This window comes from Hippoglossus hippoglossus, chromosome 19 (assembly GCF_009819705.1).
Source record: "Hippoglossus hippoglossus isolate fHipHip1 chromosome 19, fHipHip1.pri, whole genome shotgun sequence".
Classification (NCBI taxonomy): Eukaryota; Metazoa; Chordata; class Actinopteri; order Pleuronectiformes; family Pleuronectidae; genus Hippoglossus; species Hippoglossus hippoglossus.
The window spans coordinates 4,181,427-4,202,082 of NC_047169.1; the positions used below are offsets into that span (position 1 = coordinate 4,181,427).

The 20,656-nt window shown below is 46.0% G+C and overlaps 1 protein-coding gene across 2 annotated transcripts; it reads left to right on the forward strand.

The window, feature by feature from the left end:
* The first annotated feature begins 373 nt into the window (after positions 1-373).
* pmp22b (peripheral myelin protein 22b) lies at positions 374-10,204 on the forward strand. 2 transcript variants are annotated; one of them, XM_034570976.1, is made up of 5 exons: positions 374-492; positions 3,450-3,540; positions 3,801-3,894; positions 6,816-6,956; positions 7,791-10,204. In XM_034570976.1, the coding sequence occupies exons 2-5, from the start codon at positions 3,463-3,465 to the stop codon at positions 7,949-7,951; spliced, it is 474 nt and encodes a 157-aa protein (XP_034426867.1). In that variant the 5' UTR covers positions 374-492; positions 3,450-3,462; the 3' UTR covers positions 7,952-10,204. The 2 variants fall into 2 exon arrangements, with proteins under 2 accessions (XP_034426867.1, XP_034426866.1); XM_034570975.1 differs by lacking the exon at positions 374-492 and adding an exon at positions 2,734-2,890.
* Positions 10,205-20,656: the final 10,452 nt, after the last annotated feature.

Here is a 20,656-nt window from a genome sequence, read left to right on the forward strand (position 1 = left end):
CCATTAGCTCTAAACCCTTTTAGATCCTATACCCACATCTCTTCTCCTCTTCAACATGTAACCACTCGTATGTACAATTTGCTTGATGTTGTATTTTCTGTGACTTTTGTTATTTCATGCTTTCAGTCCTATATAATTAAGAAATCTCCTAGTTGCATGCAAGTGTTTGTTTGATGCCGGCCAGCTGAGATAAAAGTTAGATTGACCGGGGCCACGGGAGTCCAATGCGAGCAGAGAGAGGGGCAGTCACACTCTGACACGGCTGCAGGAGGAGGGGAGCTATTAAACTGATGCAGCTCGGCGGGCAGACAGACAACAGCAAGTCCCACCGCTGATGAGAGGACTCGAGGACTGACGGCACTTTTGACCGACGGCCGCCACAACCCCCGAAAAACACAAGACAGAAGGGCCTGTTCGCTCGTGGTCCAACAGTGAGCTTTACCCTCTGACCTGTGAGGAGCATCCGACAGATTCACCGTCTCCAAGTCTGCCGTGAGTATGAGCCTCTTCATTCATCGCAGCTAATGGATTCTGGTTGGAGCCGAGATAAGTGAAATTACATTTAATGCAATCGAGTGGAAGAATAAAGCCTGTCACACCGTTTTAAAATCAACAAGAGTGGAGCCTAATTGAGTCAAGGACACGGTCCCGTCTCTGGTGATGCACAACTTTACTTCTAATGCTTTTACAGATTTTAATGAAGGAAAGAAAATAAGAGGCATCACTTATGATCGCTGCATCTGTTTAAACACTCTCCTGGATGTTGGTATGTGGATGAAGTTACTGCAACTCAATCGTGTCTACTCTCCGGATTCAGGCCCCCTGGCTGAGATCCTATCTACGGCTCTGGTATCCGCTCTCACTGTCTGTCGCGCTAACGTGAAGATAAGTCCTGCCATCTTAACGACGGAGGTGAAACCCATCCAGATGATACGTTATTCCCTATCTCGCCCTGAATGTTTGCTATGTGGCTCTCCCCAGAAAGTTTGGCTGCAGCCCCGGCCTCACAAACGCAGTAAACTTAACACACCCGTGTCCGTGGAGGCCCGCTGATTGTCGGTCTTTTACAAACATTGACATATAAGGGATGGGGAAGGGGGAGTGCACGGCTGCATTGCACCATTTAACAAGAGTTCTCCCGCATGCATCGCTGTCAACCTTCCCTGTTTGCAGCTCAGATGATCAGATTTGAGGCCTCGTGAGCAGGAGGTTAAGTACACAAACCATATCAGCGCCCAACAGCAGAACACTCACATCAGACAAAGAGGTACTTCTACGCAGCCCGGGCCTCAGAATGTGTCGTACTTTGATTACAGAGTTGCCGCAAAGCCCTCACTCAGCAGCACTTCAAGGCTGTGATCTGTTCTTGTAAGTGTCCCTTTCATGTGTGTGTGTGTGTGTGTGTGTGTGCGGACGTGAGGACGCAGCAGGAAGGTCTCCGTCTGTTTTCATGCGAGTGTGAGAAACACAAGCGGAGGCATACAGGAAGTGTGAGATAAGTGGTGAAGAATAGTGAGTGACCGCTGACAGGGGTTATCTGAGGCTGGGCAGCTCCTCTGAGCTCCTCTCCACCGGGCGGCTGATGGCGAGGGAAATGTGACATCCGAATGAGAGCGGCGGTATTTTCTCAGCAGGGTGTGGAATTGATTTTTTGACATTTTGAAAAGACACTTATGTCCATATGTGCGGTGTTATCAGCCAACCCCTATAGATCATTCTGTATTTGGAACTGGTGCCTTGTACATGCGTAGCTAAAGAAACATTCGATTCCAAGAAGCTGCTTCCAAAAAAATAATCAGACTTTGATCAATCATCTATCTCTTAACTCTACGCAGAAGAGGAGAGGGAGAGATAAGCTTCTCAAGTCATACTTTAAAATATTTACAGTTTTGACCACTCCCTAAACTCCTTAGATACATATCGTGGAATTCCATTGATTGCAACACCCACATTTATAGGATAAACTCCAGTAGGTGGTTTTAACAACAGGGGGCTGCAGCCACTCAGGGTTGAACACCATCACACTCCCACTGGAAATGAGTCATGTCAAACAGAGGAGAGCCCCAGATGCTATCTCTCACAGTATGTGTGAATCACTGGGATGTCTCCATGACGACCAGAGGGGGGAAAGACCCCACGCTACACCAATAGTTTGTGTTTGTAATTGCCAAGGAAACAAAAAGTGTAATTCACAGAAAGAAATCAGATTTGTGGTTTGCTAAAGGAAGTTTGGATCATCTAAAACATCACATTGATTTAAATTAAGAGACAATATAATTAATAATATATGGGTTTTAATCACTGCTGGGCAATCCACTTACAAATGTACCTCATACATATACAATATGTTCTTATTTAATGATATTTGAATCAATAAAAGTAATAAATTCTTAATAATAAATGAGAAAATATAGCCTTGGCTAGATAAAAGATTTTAAAAATGATGTAATTCCAAAGTACTTTGTTGCCTAATGTCCAATAACTGTAACACAATCTGTCCGAGATAAAAAAAGAAACAATCCTCGAAAGTGGAGAAAGCAGCTTTTAGTTACCACGACAGCCAAACAATGATCCGTCATGTCACTACACAAGCAGCGAGTTAGTAACTAAGGCAACCCGTGCGCTATTACGCATGGCGCGTCTATATTGGGAACCCTGGCTGCGGACCAGAGGGTCACTCCATGACGCAGCGACGCACGCAGGGCGTTGTTCTTCCATAATGAGACACTTTATAACAGAACGTCAGCCCCTGGCATCAATCTAGTCCGACAGAGACTTCCAGAGGAACTACCGCTGCGCTCTTTGGAGACAACTTGTTTTTTTGGCTTCTTGCGCCCGAAGCTCCTTGTTCTTCTTTATTTTTTGTGGAAATACAAGCAACCCGCTCTCAGTAAGTGAACTTTGCTCTCTTCTTAACTTCAATATTCAGCTGCGCTCGCGCTCGGCTGCGGATGACAGGAGGAAACGCGCTTTTCTCTGTGGGACACACGCCGCTCCACAGCGCGCACAGCCGGGAGAGAGGCTGACACGAAGTCTGTCTGGTCAATAATACGTCATTTTACTTTACTGTAACCTTGTGTTATCCAGAATCTAACTTCACTGTTTTATTTATCTGCTTTTAAAATCTATTATAAACACATGTGGTCATTTCTAAAAAGCCAGTTTAAAGGACTTAAAGACGCAATTTGAAAAAAACATAATTAGTTTTGTCTGAGCGACTTAAAAAGAGATGAACTTCAAATTTGAATAATGTCGACAAACATGGTGTTTGATGGTTCGTGCATTGAAGAGTGTTAAGTACATGTAATTGAATTAGATGCTGAAGTTACTCTGTGTGTTGAACGTGCTGCAGCGACACACCCATGACCCACCGATCTGACAGCCACACACACGCACACGCACGGACACACACTGACAGATTCTTGTCTCCTCTTCTCATCACTGTGCAGATCGCCTGTAAAGATGCTGCTCCTACTACTGGGAATCATCCTGCTGCACGTCGCTGGGCTGGTTCTCCTGTTTGTGTCAACAATTGTCAGCGTGAGTGGAATCATTTGGTTTTTACTCCAATTTCAAATATGTACATCATAACATGTAAGAAAAAAACCAAACTGATCATCATCCACCTGATGGATTGTTATGAATGAATCCAAAACCTGAGAAATAAAGATTTAACCACTGTTGTATTGATTATGTTCATGATTACTATATAAATCATACTTTTACTTAGAATGTGAAACTTTATTGGAGCTGCTCATCAAACATTATGACTGTGTGTGTGTGTGTGTTGCTGACACCAGGTATGGACGACAGGTGAGACCAGCACCTCAGACCTCTGGATAAACTGCTCCACTGCCAATGGAGGATACCACTGTGACCCAGCAACATCTGGAGGTCAGTCACCTGCCTGAGATTTCACTATAACCCATTTTGACTTCTTGTTTACTGTGCATTGTCAATGAAAGTCACTGTGATGCTGTAAAACTGTGATAATCATCAGGATTTGTTCACTTACACGTCTGTTTTTAGGTTTGCATATTGAACACGGACCCCAACTTAACTTGATGACTTTGCATTTCAACCATGCACATTCATATTAAAGGGAGGGGCTTTGAACTGTGGAAAATGTCTTGCTGGAATCCAACATTCACCATGTTGATGATGTGGGTGTGTCCCGGCTCCTCTGGGACTCTGGTGCCATCTAGGGCAGAGAATGTGGCAGTGCCGCGCTGAAGTGGGAGCTGATAGGCCGCCGCTGTATAAATAGTCGTGGTGTGATGTCCATATTCAGGTCTCGTGTTGGGAGCCCATAGTGACAGGAGCCGGAGAGCCGGGGACAATCAGGGTGGGGCCGCGGGGAGTATTTAAAGTTTTAGAATCTATGTGTGTGTGAAGTGTTGTGCAAAGCAGCAGGGAGACCTTGGCCCAGCTCAGGCAGAACATAGCATTCGGAGGGAGGGTCACGCCCAGCGTCAGATCACAACCTCCACTGACAGTGTGCAGGGATCATTAGGACAATTAGAGGCAACAGCTGCAGGGCTGGAGATTTATCTGGACGAGTCCGAAGCATAAAAACGATGCAGATTCCAATATTTAAAACGTAAAAGACTTAGCACCAACTTTAAAGTGAGCTCCCTGTTGACCCGGCTGTGTGTTTTGCTGCCGGCACAGTGGTGCGGCCGTGGAGCTGCTGGCTGCAGCCGGATGATGTCATTTGTCTAGAATGAGCCGCGCTCAGCCAGTGTGTGTTTTGTCAGGGCAGCAGCGCCTGCACACTCTGCCAGGTAGTTTGATGGCGCAGCCAGTTTGTTTGACTTGCTTTCATTAGTGCACTGACGCAAAATGTTTATTTAAGACGTGTGTGTGTGTGTGTGTGTGTGTGTGTGTGTGTGTGTGTGTGTGTGTGTGTGTGTGTGTGTGTGTGTGTGTGTGTGTGAGCTTTGGCTTTGGGAGATGGAAGATACTGGTCTGTTATCACACAGGGGCCAAGCCCGCATTCAAAAGGGCTTTTATTTACTTTGAAGCTTTGCTGAGCAATGAATTTCCCTCTGAAGTGAATCATAATCACGGCCATCAGTTATTTTTAGGATATTTCTGCAACTTCAGAGTTTCCCCCCCTTTGTCGTTGCCTTGGTTACAAACATATTGGCTTCATTTGTCTTTGATGACGTCTGGGGCGAGAGGTGCTCGTGTCACATGTGTTGTCACGAGCTAAACATAGGTTAATGCATCAGTGATCCTCGGCCCAGCGGGGCGTTGGGTCTCAGAATAGAAGAAGGGAAGACAGAAAACATAAACAGCCATGTTCCTGTTTGGAATTACAGTGACAGGCTTCAGTGGGGCTTCCGCATTCAAGCACCACAGTTGTAAACCATCGACGTAAGATTGTTAAACATGAGTCATACTCGCTTATCAGTGAAAAGCCCTGAACTTTGCCTCGCTTTAGGAAATGGCCCATGTCACCGTTTCCTCCCGCTTTGCCTGAGCAGGAAGGATGGAGGACAAGATGACTGCGTGCTAGAAAGCAGCGAGGGTCTTTTTATAGATGAGGACGGGAGTGGAACCGTTTCTCTCTGCGTTATCACATAACATTATGTAACATCGGAAAACATCATTAACAATAGCGGAAGATAATCGCGGGGTATTGTCGTGGATGGAGATTCGCAGCGTGTCAGGTTTCCTCCCATATCTCGTCCCTGAAACCAGTGCTCATCACTGTTATTGTAGGTAATCTGATTCCAGCATCTGCAATCTCCACAGATCCTGTTTCCCTTTAACTCTATTGTGGTGGGAAAAGGCAGCATTTTCCGTAAATGGCCACGGAGAGAAAAGTATAAACGCGTTAGCAGGTAATAGGGTGTTTGTATTTTAGCCTTAAGTGTTTTCAAATGTGGTTCGCCAAAGTCATAACAGCACATAAAATAAGTTGTGTTATTACTTAATCATCCTGTTAGTGTATGAGCAGGACTAAATTATGCATCGTGCCCCCACCCTCCATTAAAACCACAATATACCTTTGATTTACATTATGCACGAGAATCAATAAACCGCAGATGCCTGAGGAAGTTGTGATGGAAACACATCAGACATTTCTATGCCCAAGTACAGAGGATGTAGACATCGTAAAAACCCACTTTCTAATGACTAGTCTGGGCGATCAAATCAGAATCATATCAGTAAACACAAGTGGCCGTGCCAGCAATTCTATTTTAGCTGAGATTGGCCCAACAAACGTGACATTTACAGTAAGCCCAAAGAGAAGAGTTGGGTGGATACAGAGGGGACGAAGAGCGAATGCTTGGGAAACCTTAGAGGCCACATAGCCAGCATGGATAACCCTCAGACAAGAAATAGACCCCGCTTGGAAATCCGGGGATTCCTGGCATGTCGGCCCAAATGGAACCCACTCCGGACGGACAGCACGGATACAGCAGTGCAGTCTCCTCTGTGGATGCAGCCGTCTAATGGGTTAATGGCAGAACCAGCACTAACAATCGATGTGGTGCATTTAGTCATAGGTTCCTGCTGCGAGGGGCCGTGCTGAGCTTTTAGGAACAAGATACCCAGGTTCCACTGTTATGGATCCATTACACATTCCCAGAAGTAAACATCAGCTCGCTCGTTATGTTTGTCTCGGACAGGATGCTTAAGTTCAGCAGCGCACTTCAGAAAGCATGCATTTGTTTTTTATTTGTTCCCTCTTACCCTTACCTTCTCTCATTAAGTGAATGTTATAGATAACTTGTGCTCTGGCTAATGATGAATATTTGTCTCTGGTTATTGACAACGATCTCCTCTCTCCCCCCCCCCTACAGAGTGGATTCAGGCGGTGCAGGCTCTAATGATCCTATCCATCATCTTCAGCTGCCTGTCTCTCTTCCTCTTCTTCTGCCAGCTCTTCACTCTGCAGAAGGGCGGACGCTTCTTCATCACCGGAACCTTCCAGATCCTCGCCAGTGAGTTCACCGTCCTCACAAACCCCCCCGACAACATGACCACACGACATGACTATGATTTAAGGCTTTAAAAAGTTGTTTCCCTTGCAATTTATTGTCTAGGCAGCAAATTCTCAAACTTGACTGAAGCATCTTCCGTCGCTCACCTGATCAATTCCAGTAAATAACATTTCCAGCACTCTGATCTGCTTAATTTGCACAGCAGCGCTCGAGTAGCCTGATAATAAACCATTCATTCACATCCACCCACGCAGACAAACCAACACTGCATCTTCTGTGGCAGAGAATTCAATTAGGGGAGTCTGGACCAATCGCTAATGGTTTTGATGCTCTGCTTGTCCATTGTGCTTCATGCCCTTTGGCCAGCGAGCGGCTCCACTGCCAGTCCATTGTGTCCTCCTGTTGGCAGCCCTTTCCAACATCCCAGGTTCGCTCCCTAATACTGTGCCAGCACATTGCCTGGCTCCCAGGTGCCCACTCAGCCAAACAGCCAAACAGGAATGGCACCGGGCTCTCTGCCAGCCGCACAAGTTGAAAATGTCAGGAAGGCTGGCGGTGCAGTGCGGGGGTCTGACAAACAAATCATGCCATGTCGGACCAGGGAGGTGGGCAGAGCTGGAGGAGGCCCGCGGAGGCTGGAATGGTGTTCAATAAGCATGAGGCACCGTGATGTAATGTAATGTGGAGGGATGCCTTCTGGGAAAACACAGACCTGCTCGCCTCCGCTGCCAGACCGAGTTCAGCCCAGGACACGACACAGACACTGCAGCTGAGAAACAGGATCTGATGGTTTGAAAGATGTTCAGCGCTCACTGTTTTTCTCCTCCCCTGCAGGTTTGTTCGTGATGAGCGGAGCCATCATCTACACGGTGATGAGCACGGATTGGGTGCCGGAGGCAAACGCCTTCGGCTACTCCTACATCCTGGCGTGGGTGGCCTTCCCCTTGGCGCTGATCAGCGGACTCATCTACGTCATCTTGAGGAAGCGAGAATGAGCCGTCACTCCATCCCAGTGTTCCCAGTAAAAAACCCCGGCCTCCCCCCCCCCCGCGCGGCTGCCAGTGTCATCAGTTCTCCTCCTCGAGTATAAGTTGTGATGTGAAAAGTAACCGACGGAGTCACCAGGCCGATAAAGCCAGGTCACACCTATGGAGGGTGGGGAGGGGGGAGGGGGGAGGGGGGGGTCGTAAACCCAACAAACAACATGCAAACCAACACAAAAAACAACCAATACTGTCTCATTTAAAAGATGTATATAGTATCTATGGTTTAAAACCTATTTATAACACTTTTTACATATATGTACATAGTTTTTGTGTTGCTCCGTCAACAGATACTTGTATGAGCTTTGTTTCAGCTGATTAAGTGCCTCCGTGTTTGTTTGTTTGTAATGATGAAATAATTTGATGCTATTTTGTTGCGTTTCCTTTCTCTATTTTTTTTTGTTTTTGTTTTTGTTTCGGTAAACTGCCAAAGAATCAGTTAAAAATGAAAAAAACGTCTCTTGACGTACATATTAACCAAAGTGCATGTATAAACAAATAGAGAGGTTGGTTTTTTTTTCCGGATAGGCTTGCTTGGCAAAAAGAGTGGTAACATCCGTGGACGTAGCATTAGCCGTGAAATATGCAGTAGATTCGGTCCTTTTCTATTTTGTGAATTTGCAAGTTTCAGTGTTTTTTAATTTTTATTTTCTTATTTTCGACATAAAAAGATGGTGCTATATATATATTTATCATTCCTATTACTGATAGCGACATAACAGTTATTGTGTTGTTGTTTCGAGTCGAGAACAGCTTGCCATGAATTAAAGGGAGGATCAGAGGAGAGGTACACGTGCACACAACAGTGCCCGACTGCTTCTTTAGGGAACACAAGCCTATTTCACATCGCAGTGTCTGACCTTTTCTTATTTTATTTTAATTTTTTTTCTGTAAAAAAAGTGAATACCTGAGCTTGGGGGTGGTGCACTGATGAAATCAAAAGTCATTTGGAATGTCAGTATTATTCTGCAAGTTCGATCACAGTGAAGTTACTTCACGTGAAAGCTTTATTTTAGCTCCGTTACGTTTTCCCTCGTTAGTTTTGTACGTTCGCCCTCGTGACTCTAAAAAGTCAAATCACCAAAATAGAACAGTACCATAAAGGAAATAACCCTCTGGGACATTATAGCTTGAGGGGAAACATGAGTTTGATTTAACTTTACTAGAAATAAATGCCACTCACTTGAAGCCATATGAGAAAAACACCAGATGACGGGATTAAAAACACATTTTAGTATTAACTTTTTCTTTGAGGACAGGGACAGAGAGGTTTGCAGTGATGATACAAATGTCTGTTTCACATACTTGAAGTTTGGCGCTCGGCCGTTTCTCTGCCCACGTGTGTGTCTCCTCTTCTACTGTGTAAAACACTGTTTCTATGTTACTGTGCATAACACATGTTGATGGTGACAATCTACAGCCTTAAACACAAAAAACGCTTACTCAATAAAACTACTCTCGCATTATCTAACACCGTGTGCTCCACTGTTACGAGGGATTTGGATTAACACTCGATGCATTAGGAGCTATAATGAATTGCATGGCTGCAGAATATCAACTATGAAACGAGCGTCTCCGGGCTGCAAAAAGAAAATCCGCCAGTCGATGGTAGTAGATGTTAGAACTGCTGCAGCCGACAGTAGCTGCACGTTGGCGGGCCAGGAGACGTCAGGAGGGCAGCATGTGAATTCCTGTTTACAGTCCAGCCGAGCAGAGTGTGTCTTTACAGTGTGCCATCGTGCTCCGGCAGATCAAATCAGCTGCGGCTGCAAACTGCTGCCTGCGACTTGTGTTACACACGCTCAGAGGAGGAGGAGGAGGAGGAGGAGGAGGAGGAGGAGGCAGGCACCTGATGCCAGTGATTCAAAACACGCAGCTTGTGTTTCAGTGTCAACAGTGTCTCCTCATAGCATCAGACATGTCCTCCACTTGACATCTCCTGTCAGATCCTGCAGCCTCCAAACAAACAGAGCAGCGGTGTTGTGGTGGATGGATTCAGAGCTCACACTAGCCAGTCTGCTGTGGGGTGCAGATCCTTACCTGGGTTCAGTTAGAAGAGGTCGCCTCTAATGACAACTGCCCCTCTCTTTGATTATTGAGTTAAACTGTCTATACCATGTTTACACCTAAACTTACAAACGCTCGCGATGTTACCAAAGCTACTTTTTGAGTTTAATCATTAAAGGATGTTTCTTACCACCACCACGCGGGCGTCTGTGTCTTTCACTAGCACCACACCCCCTGCTCCGATGAGAGTGAACTCCACTGGTTGTGTGTTTACAGTTTGCAGCTTTTAATGGTTTGTGATGATATCCGTCCCCTTTAAAAGACAACAGCTCTGGGCCGTAACCGGCGGTTCTGCGCCCCGGCTGCTGATAGGCATCTAGATCTACGGCCCGTGGAAGAGAACTCACAGAGGGGAAGATTCCTGTTGAAGGCCTGAGAGGTCACAGCCGCCCACTGCCCCCCCCCCCCACTCACATACAAGCGCTGGGTGTAGTCAGGACACTGCATTCTGATCTCTGTGGTGTAGATTTCAGTATCTTAGAAATTATGCATCTACATTTACATTGTTTTCCCCCTCATGTCCAACTTTTCCATATTTTTGGGGCGTATAACCATTACATAGTTTTTGGCAGGTTATCATATATTGCTCAATACTGACATCTTGAGGTTGAGCATAGGAACAGGGGCAGAATGTATCCATGACACTAAACTATCCAACAGTGCCCCTGTGTGGTTCACTATGAGCTCTGCAGTTAAATCCAACCCGGATGTGGAGGCTGCAGTTGGGTTTATCAGATCATATTTTTTCCTACTGAAGAGTGTTGAACCTCATTAACTCTATATGTGATCATTAGGCTTGTTTTGCGAGGGCGGAGCCGCTCTGCCATCAGCGTGCATGCATGTGACAGAGAGCTGCGATTCCTCCTGCACGTCGCCCTCCTCTATTACCCGTCAGTCAATCTAATGGATGCTCCTCCTCCGGGGCCATTATGAAGGCTCTTTATGCCACAACACATCATTAAAGGTTAAGGCAGACGACAAATCACTCCCGCAGCTTCTGATGGATTGAATTCAGCAAGAAACATGTAAAGCATCGGAAAAAATTTGATATGCAAGAAAAGGAGAATGAAATGAGGGAGAATTGAGTTCAGAGTAATGAGTGTTGACGAAGCACCAGAGGTCAGATCGGGGGACAATGAACAAAGTAAAGATGGGATTCAACTTATAAGTCTTTAAGTGAGCTACAACCACGGTTTTGCACCTCTGACCTTTTGTTTGTTTGTTTTAAGTCAGCAGGATTAAATACATTTTAAAGTATTGAATAGTTTTCCACGACGCTGAAGGATGCAGTTTGCGTCAGGGAATGAAACTACTGATTATTGCATTTTTTTGGGACATGTTCAATTTGTGCAATTTGATGCAGCTTGATTGAATTTGAAGGTCTGACTGTTGGGCCTTGGCTGTTGGAGGTATGGACTCCATGGATGTGGAAAATGACAACAAACGTGCTAAGAGCATCCGCATTACATCCATACTAAAAAGAACTAAATGTCTTTAAAGTCAAAATAATCCTAAATTAAAAAAAAGAAATCTAAAAAAGAAATGTCTAACTTATCGCTAGTGTTTGTTTGATAAATATGGAAATCTAATCGTTAAAAAACAAAGGAAGGAGTCCAGACAGGCACCAGACATATTAGTCAAGTCGCCCTGAACCAACACCAGTCTGGAAAGACTGTAACATTAACTATGGTGATAATGACAGATCAACATTAAGCTTCTGTTTGATTTAACCTCCACGTGGATATTTGACAGTTAAGTGAACATCATAAACTCCTCCTCTCTTTCCTGAAGCTGTGTTTCTGCACATTATTCAATCGTCCACTGGTATTTCCTTTTAAAAAAAAGCTAAATAACGAGTTAAAAATGAACTGAGCTAAAAGAGCTTTGTGTCTATTAAATATTGACAGTCATGCATTATTACCTCCGTGCTTTATGGGTGTCTGGGGGTTCCACGCATCATTGTTCTGCCTTCACGGGGTCAAGGACAAGCTTTTAAAATAACCACATCTCCCATTAATACCTCGCACCCTCTCCCTGTCTTGTCCTATCCCGCCCAATGTCACTATCAACTCCTGCACCCCCCCTTCTTTGGGCCGTCAGGGAGATAATATTTTCTAATTTTCTGCGACACAATGAGGGGGATGCAAACAGAAGGTCCACCTTAATCTATCACAGCTCCTTCAAGGGTGCAGGGGTGCGCGGTGACAGGCACAAAATCGCAGAGCCGGTGGGGAGGAGGGCAACAGACGCAATTAAGGCTCATGAAATGCAAATGGTGCTTTATGGAAGGGGTTGGGGAGCAGGGCTGCGTCTCCCCTAGTCCTGCTGCCATCTGCTTGCCATCATCAGTGGTGGAAGAACCTCTGGCTCTTGGTAATTTGTAGCTTTAATAATTTCTTCCTCAGCTGGAGAAGGAAGGAGGAGTCGGGGGGGGGGTACAGGGGCTGAGGACGTGCAGCTGGCTAAGATTAGACTTAGATTAGCTGGTCACATCACAAGGAGATGGGACCTCTTACGCTTTAGCACGGGCATAAACGGCATAAACACGCTTGCATGTTCACACGCGAGCATGGGTCGCACACGCATGCCGCACATGTGCAGGCACACACACATTCAGCCCCGCTCTTGTTTCCACTCCCAACACAATGCTTGCCTGCACCCCATCAAAGCTGATCCAAGCTGTACCTCGAGCCCAGTGGGTCCGTAAATCCCTGAGGACATGTGGAGGTTATTTAGGAACACGATCCCCGGCCGCTGGGGGCTGAGCCGTGACCCCACGAGTAGATTCAGGCTAACTTTCCCTGCAGCGCTGTTCACAGGGGTCAAAGTGGAAACACTGGGTTTTTTTCTTTCCTTTCTCCCCAATGACACAGTCATTCATTTGTCATGTGGAAAAGAGGGACCTCAGTGAACCTGCAGACCCAACACCTTCTAATACCCCCCCCCCCCCCCCCTCCCCCGCACCGACCCCCTTCCCAAGGTCAAGACCGGGCTGAGGTCATCACCACACAGCGCTGACCCCTGACTCTGTGGGCGTCCATCATGCTCGTGGACTAAAGATTGGCAGCTGATGTAGTGGCGGACTAAATCAAGCTCAGCTCCTGTCATACATCAACATCACTTACGCCAACATGCACTCACACTGAGGGACTGATCATTTTATCGGCGATGAAAGGGCCAGGGGACGGACGGGAGCTTAGAAGACGCAGCGGTGAGGAAACGTGCTTCTCGATGACTCAAACATCAGGGAATGTACCTTCAGCAGCTGGGGAACCTCGGCCGCGCATGTGATAGCCAACAAAACAGCTCGCTTTCTGCCTCGTGAAACCGAAGTGGCGCTTGAAACATTTGACGTTAGCAGGGAGGATGAAGCACGTGCACTTTCGAGTCAGGAGGATTTAAAGTCTTAGCTGAAACGCTTTTGACAGCAGAACATCTGCTGCGTGGATCCCCCCCCCCCCCCCCCCCCCCCCCCCAAATACAGGCAACATAAAACATGTCGGTGACAACATGAGTGACAGTCGTACATGAGCAACATGATGAGCACATGCCAAACAAGATGGTCTAAGCATGTTCCTGCACTGGCGAGGGAGATCAACACACTGCAAATTAAGAAAACAACTTCATCAATTTGACAACACAATGCTTTGTGAAGTTATTGAAGTCTGCTACTCGTCAGCGGTGATGGAACTTCACAAAGCATTGAACTACAGCCTGGTAGTTATTTTCTTAATTTGCACGTGTTTGTTCTATTTGCATGTGTTTTCTTCATTTACAGTGCGTTGAGCTCTCTCGGCCACAGATAACACAAGAAATATGCCATTGTAATTATTGCATTTAATACACTTGGTCAAAAGGTTTAAAATCGACAAGCTGGAGTCGACAGATCGAGGAGCTCACAAAGTTTCAGGCCTGGAGTGGAGCAGAGTGAACAAAGCAGCTTTTAATCTGTGCAGAGCAGCAGACAGACACACAGACGGCTCTCATGAGGTCCAGTAAAGACTCATACTGGTCGGAGGGATGGCAGTAAAATCTCCCTGAATGGTGTTGATGAAGCCTCATAAATTCCCCAGGCAATAACAGGGCCCCCTATGGGAATGAAATACTCAGCAGCCAAGTTATTTGGAGCCGCGCTGCATTTTAAACAAGGCAGATTTGAGCGCCCCATTCATCGGGGGGGTTACGCAGATACTTCTTTTACGACATATCCATTCCACTCTACTATAGCACACACACACACACACACACACACACACACACACACACACACGACACCAGCACTTAGTTCACTGTCACACACACATTCTCTACATGCACACGTTTGAATGCAGCAACGATTGAGAGATGTAGCTAATAACTCCGAGCGACCACAACACTGGACTTAACGTCTCCGTGCAGCTCGTTGTCTGCCCGTCACTGAGGCTCGAAATCAGCCCGATGGAGCAGGAGCAGACATCTTATGAGCCACAGATAAAAATGCTGTTGGTTTAAACTCTTCTGCGTGAACCAGCACGATGCCACACATGTCTCCCAGTCTCTTTTGGAGTTTGTTTGGAGACAGTAGAGACGACGTAGTGACGTGTCATGGCTGCTTTTCTAGTACTTATAACTTATACTTACTCAAAAATAAATTATATTCAGTTCAATTCAACAAATTGGCTCAGAATTGGTCGAGCCTGTGTAGTGGCCGGACCTTGCTACCGCGGCTCCGCCCCCACGATGGCCACTGTGCAGACTCTGGCTCCAAAAGCACAAGATGGCAGCGTTCGTATCCAGGATCTTTGGCTTCAGATGCTTTGTCCGTACAGTCCATGATTTTTTTTGTGTGTGTGAGACAAAACAGTATCAGCTCCAACAAAGCCTGTCCTCGAACTCTTAAAGGACGCCCTGAAACGAAAAACCCAAATGATTTATTTACGTCTCTGAAAGCAACTCCAAATTATGATATCACTTTACCATTTGAATAACTGAGCTGAACCAAAAGGAGAAAAAATCTTCCCGTCATTAGAAAGAGAAGAATAGGGATTCAGACCAACAGGCTAATGGAACTGTGATTATACTAAACCTAATTAGTGAGCTACTTTTCTAGCTTTTTTGCGTGTCCCGAAATCACCATTCACGAACATGGAACAGAGACAGGGTGATTAGTATGGAACAAAGGCGAGTGCTGTAATCTGCTCTCAATGGAGTGTCTGCCATGGCCCATCAGGAGATAGTGCGGCCGGGCTGATAGCAGTGGGCCCGTGGAGCTGCTGAGTGCCCATGTAGCTGCGGACGCTGTGGAATCCCGGGACAATGGAGCGGGGCCGTGGGGAAGATAAGACGGGACCCGGCAGCAGGAAGATCCACGGGGAAGGGCAATACTGCGTTAGGCGTGCATGGGAAAAGAACAAAGAGAAAACATCCAGGACGCACAAAATGTCCAATATATTCAAATAAAAATCAATAAGAGACAAAACAAATCAACTTGATGTTATCGTTGTATATTCCCCAAGAGAAAAGAGCGAGAAAATCCAAATATTGTAATGCACCATTTGACAAATCGGATAAATGGTAATAAATAGTGATTTTTATCTTTATATTGGTACTTTTTATTTAGTTTTGCAAAAATATACACATTGTCCTATAGGTTTCTTTTTCCATTCCCAGCTGTATAAAGCATTATCACACATATTCAAATTTAAATGGAGCATAGATGCTCCAGAGTATCCAGAGTATATACAGAGAAATGGAGGAGGTTCTGGAAATGTAATGTTTATTTTTCTTCAGCATGGCCCCGATACACTGTGGTGCACAGATAATATTTTATACTAATGTTCATTAATGTGCTCTGTTCCTAACAAAGAAAAACAAAAGCTAATAAGAAATAATAATACATTTCACAAATCATATTGGTGGCTTTGTTTTTGTTGAGATGTGTTTTATTTATACAGATATGTAGTTTAATAAATACTTTTCTTGTTGGAAAACATCAGACAAAATATGACCACACACATACACACACACACACATGCACATATGCTGAGAGAGAGAGAGAGAGAGGTCTCACTTCTATTTTAAACGTCCACCGGTTTCATTTAAAAATATCTTACAATGTGCCGTTTATCAAAAAGACATGTTGATGGGCCTCAGTCAGATCCGTCTGCAGGTACAAGACAGTGAGTCTGCACAGCCTGAATACTTCTGCACAGGGGTGTTGTTTTGTGTAGCCCCCTGACCCCCGGAGCTTAAAACCCCTCAACCTTCATCCCAGAGAAACACGGTTGCACTTGCGGCTCAGTGCTGTAAATCTCCCGCACACACACACACACACACACACACACACACACACACACACACACACCAAAGTCTGGATAATGTTCACGCTGCCACGACTCGCAGACTTTGTCATACGGCCCTCACGCAGCAATGGGAAATTTGAGGACATCCCCCCTATAGACGCACAAACACACACCCACACAAACACACACGCCCCACTCAGCCCCTTTATGCTTTCTCCTTCTATTTCTCCCCCTAACAATCAAAGGCCATATGGTAAACATATTCCTACGGTTCATTGGCTTTTATGGCTGTTGTTTAAAGAATGGACCCCGGCCTGGTGGAGGGGGTGTTCCAGGGGCCGGTTTGAAGGGCAAAATAATATAGACTGGCCCCCAGTCCATTAGAGAGCCTTTATTTATATTAGTCCAGTCACACAGGCACCCTGGGACCATTCAAAGCACCCCTGGTTAATTAGGAAAGAAAACCATAAGCACGTCGAGTGTTTGAAAGCAAAGTAACTGGCTGATTTCTTCTACACCTCGGCACTTACTCCCTGGGCATCGGACCATCGATGCGTCATTTGATCACTTCACTGGAGCTAATTGAGCTTCATCTGGGGAGCCTGCATCCAAAGAGATGACCAAACAAAAAGTGATTACATTCTGCTTGAAGTCTTAATCACACATGAAAGTGACTTTGGGCTCCTGGTGGTTGGAGTTTGCACGGAGGTAATTCAGTCTGCTTCGAAAGTTAATGGAGCACAATATTTGGCCACCGAAGGATTGGAGGAGATGCGCAGCCACGTTTTCCCTTTACTCACAAGGGGCAATCATTCATTTGGAAACCTTAACTCGCCACTTTATGCTTCTCACCGATCAGGAGCAGAACCTCTGGTGACAGCCCTCAAACCAGGGCAACTCTCAACGTTAGAGGGAAACCAATCACGATAATATAAGGGACTCCCTCTCCGAGACCACTCGTTCATTCCGCAAGGTGGACTTTAGTTTTCCCCTCTCTCCTTTCTATAGTGGCTTTTTTACAACATGCTGTAAGTCACCGGGACAGGCCTCCCACACCCCACCGCTGACCTGCATCTGGACAACATCTGGGGTCACCGGAGTCATCGGGACAAGTGCTAAACCATCTGGAGACTTCCTCCTTCACTTTGGAGGGGTCACCGTGAGCCGGGGGGGACGAACCAGGCTGCTGTGATGTAGGGATTGAAAGACGGGGTTGGTTGGGAGAAATTAGATCCAAGAATGGGCCAGAAAGCGACTAGCTGAGAATAAGAAAGTGTGTGAGAGGAGATTTTTAACTCCTGATGATTATCTCACAGCAGCACAGTGGATTAAATACACTCACAAACCACTTTTCACAGTAAGCCCTGCAAAAAGTGAGAGTTCCTCTGCTGTTACCAAATGCTTCTGGAGGATGGAAATGATTACATGTTAATAGTTCCTATTCCCTTGGGGTAACTTCTCTGAAAACATCCTGTTCTTCCTTTTGAATTTCTCCCATTTTTTGTCCGTCCCTCAGCTGACATTATTATGCGCTCTGTCTTTATTCAAACATGCAAACAGCTCCTGGTGCAGGGCAACGAGTCAAGAGGAACATTCCTCACCAAATAGAAAACAAGCGTCCTTGAGTGTATTGCGCCAGGAAGAAAAAAACAAAGAGGATAGCGTTGCACGGACAATAGCGGGAGAGCAGTGAAGAGGCAGCTCAGTGGCCTCGACTACTTGAAACACTAGAGTTTGCTGTGAAGCCCCCGGGGTCGTACTCAGGATGAAGAATCCTTCGACAGGAAGTAAACACGGCCCAGTGGACACCGAGTGAAACTCTGGACTCTAAGGATGGATTTAAGGGATAAAAGGTAAAGCAGGGGTTGTAAATCAAGTGATGAGGGAGGATGGGATGGCGAAGGACAGTCGGGGCAACCGGCAGATGTCAGAGTTGAAGGAGTGATAACAGATTACCGAGTCGTTAGTCTCAGGTGCAGGACACACCGGGATGTTGTATGTGGGCCTAATTGCACCGTGGGAGGCTCCGTCACCGAGGGGCCATTGTTCCACGGCTGCTGCGTCTCCCAGGCTTGTAATTAAAGAAATCATTAGGTTCCAGACGGACAAAAAGATGGCATCAGACAGCAAATATTGCGTCATTGCTCAAAGTCACTGCGGGGAAATTAAAAAGAGGAATGAGAAATTGAAGAAGACAAAAGGAGTATATGAGATATATCAGGCTGTTTCTAACCCTGGATGACATTTTACAGCTGCCTGCAGACATGCATGTAAGAACAAAATGTTAGAACGAAAATATCTAAGACAATTGCTGTGGACATGTGCGAGAACAGAACAAGAAAATGTCAGGATGAAAAAGAGGAAACATACACGGGGACAAAGACATCAACTAAGAAAGGTAACAAGATTCCAGAGCTTTGCGATGATAAGAGCCGACGCTGGTATCGATGTGCTGTAAACAAAAACCTGATTTCCACAGCAGAATTTATACATCATGTCCAACCTCCAGCTGCTCTACCCAGGTACCGCCCCTCCCCTGAATGATCTGGACATGTTCCTGTTGTCATGTTCTTGAAATGTGAAAAATGTCTGGAACCAATTTTCTGGGCTTTTTTCCGAAGGTCATGTCTGAAAAGGAATTACCACGATGAAATTGTCTTTTACAGGGATGTGACTCTTTAATGTGAATACATACAGAAAGGGAACATGAAGGCACAACTGTTTCTCCTTCAGGAAGAAAATACAACTAATATGGAGCAAGAGTTTTACTGACCCCAGTCGTACCATACATCATGTTCTGCTAATGTAAAACTCAAAACCCAACCTCTAAGTCTGTCTCTGATCACAACATAAAAAAGTAGTTTTTGTCTTTATGATGTCTTCCAGGTTTACATGAAACATAAACACGATACACAGAACAATGGAGAGAGACGGCGTTCCTACATTATTAATTGATAGATCCTCCACACAATCATTAGAGAATCATTAATGACAGGATTGGGAATTGTTGGTTGCCGCTCGTGTCCTGCAACTATGTGGAATCAATAAGAGCTCTGGGTTCATTCACTGTAGAGCTAATGGTAAATGCAGTGGGACAATGGGAAGCGCTTCTCATTAACAGTAACTAGCTTTTAATGATGTCCCTTCTAATTAAGACTGATGATAAGAATCGATCCTCCTGCTGCTGCCCGGTCGCTGCCGATGCATTTTGACCTCTGCCCCCCTGAGCTACAGCGGTTGAACTGTAAGCCACTCTGCATCTGTCAGTGTGAGCCCACACATGCAGCAGCAGGAGGAGGAGGAGAAGATGGAGGTGAGGAGGGAAGAAATGAGCAAAAGGATGATGATGACAAGGTGAGGATGGCGGGGGGGTGGGGGGGGGGGTAAGGCTGATGGGTGATGATGAGGGTGAAAGTGATGGTGAAGACGTACCCTTTGCCCTCTTTCTATCCCGGGGCACTGTCTCCCAGCTGATCCCACAGGCGCCGTCTATACCTCATAGGCGCTGTTCCCTTCGTCCCTGGTGACCCCCCCCCCCCCATAGCCTGCAGGTAGTGGTGACAAATGACTGACAGAGCCAGCACCTTGTAGTTCCTGTTGAGGGACCTCAGCAAGGTGCTCAGTGGTCATTATAGAGGACCAGGGGCATTTGCAGGGGACGGCCCCCAGATGATCTCGCCTCTGCGCCCTCAGCTCAACTCTTTATATGCTAATGACGCGCCGAAGCTGTCCGATGTGCTAATTTGTAACAGCTTGGCCAATCAGTGGGGAGCTGCGTGGTTGCCATGGTCCCACTCAGCAGGAGCTCCCTGGTACCGGGAGGGGGGGGGGGGGAGTTCTATAGGCGGCAGGTGGACAGCGGCGGCCGGTTGGTTCCTGTCCCGTCACCGCATCTCCTTCATCTGTCTGCGGGCGCCAGCTGTGTCCCACTTCCACATGTCACGACCCCAAGATGGCCACCGCGGAGAGGTCACTTCACCTTGTTTAGATCTGTAGTCACTTCCCCTCAAGTGCAGACCTTACCTCGTCTGGTGTCAAATAAGGACTAATCTGTCGCACAATGTAGAATTTAATTATCCAGGGAGCAGAACAACAGCCACGAAATGATGATTGAGATGAACGGTTAATTAAAAAACTACATTAAAACAGCACATTCGTTCAATGGTACATTAAAAGACCCTCAGTCTCATGTTCTGTCCTGTTAGGAGAATGTCAACACAATCAAGGTAAAGCACAGATAATTATCACGATGTGTCTGCAAGTAGTAAACGAAACTGACTTTTTAGTTTGGACGTAGCTCACGTTTTGA

What these genes read in the sequence shown, in the direction of transcription:
- pmp22b (XM_034570976.1), top strand. Translation starts at nt 3,463, where the DNA reads ATGCTGCTCCTACTACTGGGAATCATCCTGCTGCACGTCGCTGGGCTG. An exon ending in TTGTGTCAACAATTGTCAGC is followed by an intron (nt 3,541 to 3,800) that starts GTGAGTGGAATC and finishes TGCTGACACCAG; the next exon opens with GTATGGACGACAGGTGAGAC. An exon ending in TGACCCAGCAACATCTGGAG is followed by an intron (nt 3,895 to 6,815) that starts GTCAGTCACCTG and finishes CCCCCCCTACAG; the next exon opens with AGTGGATTCAGGCGGTGCAG.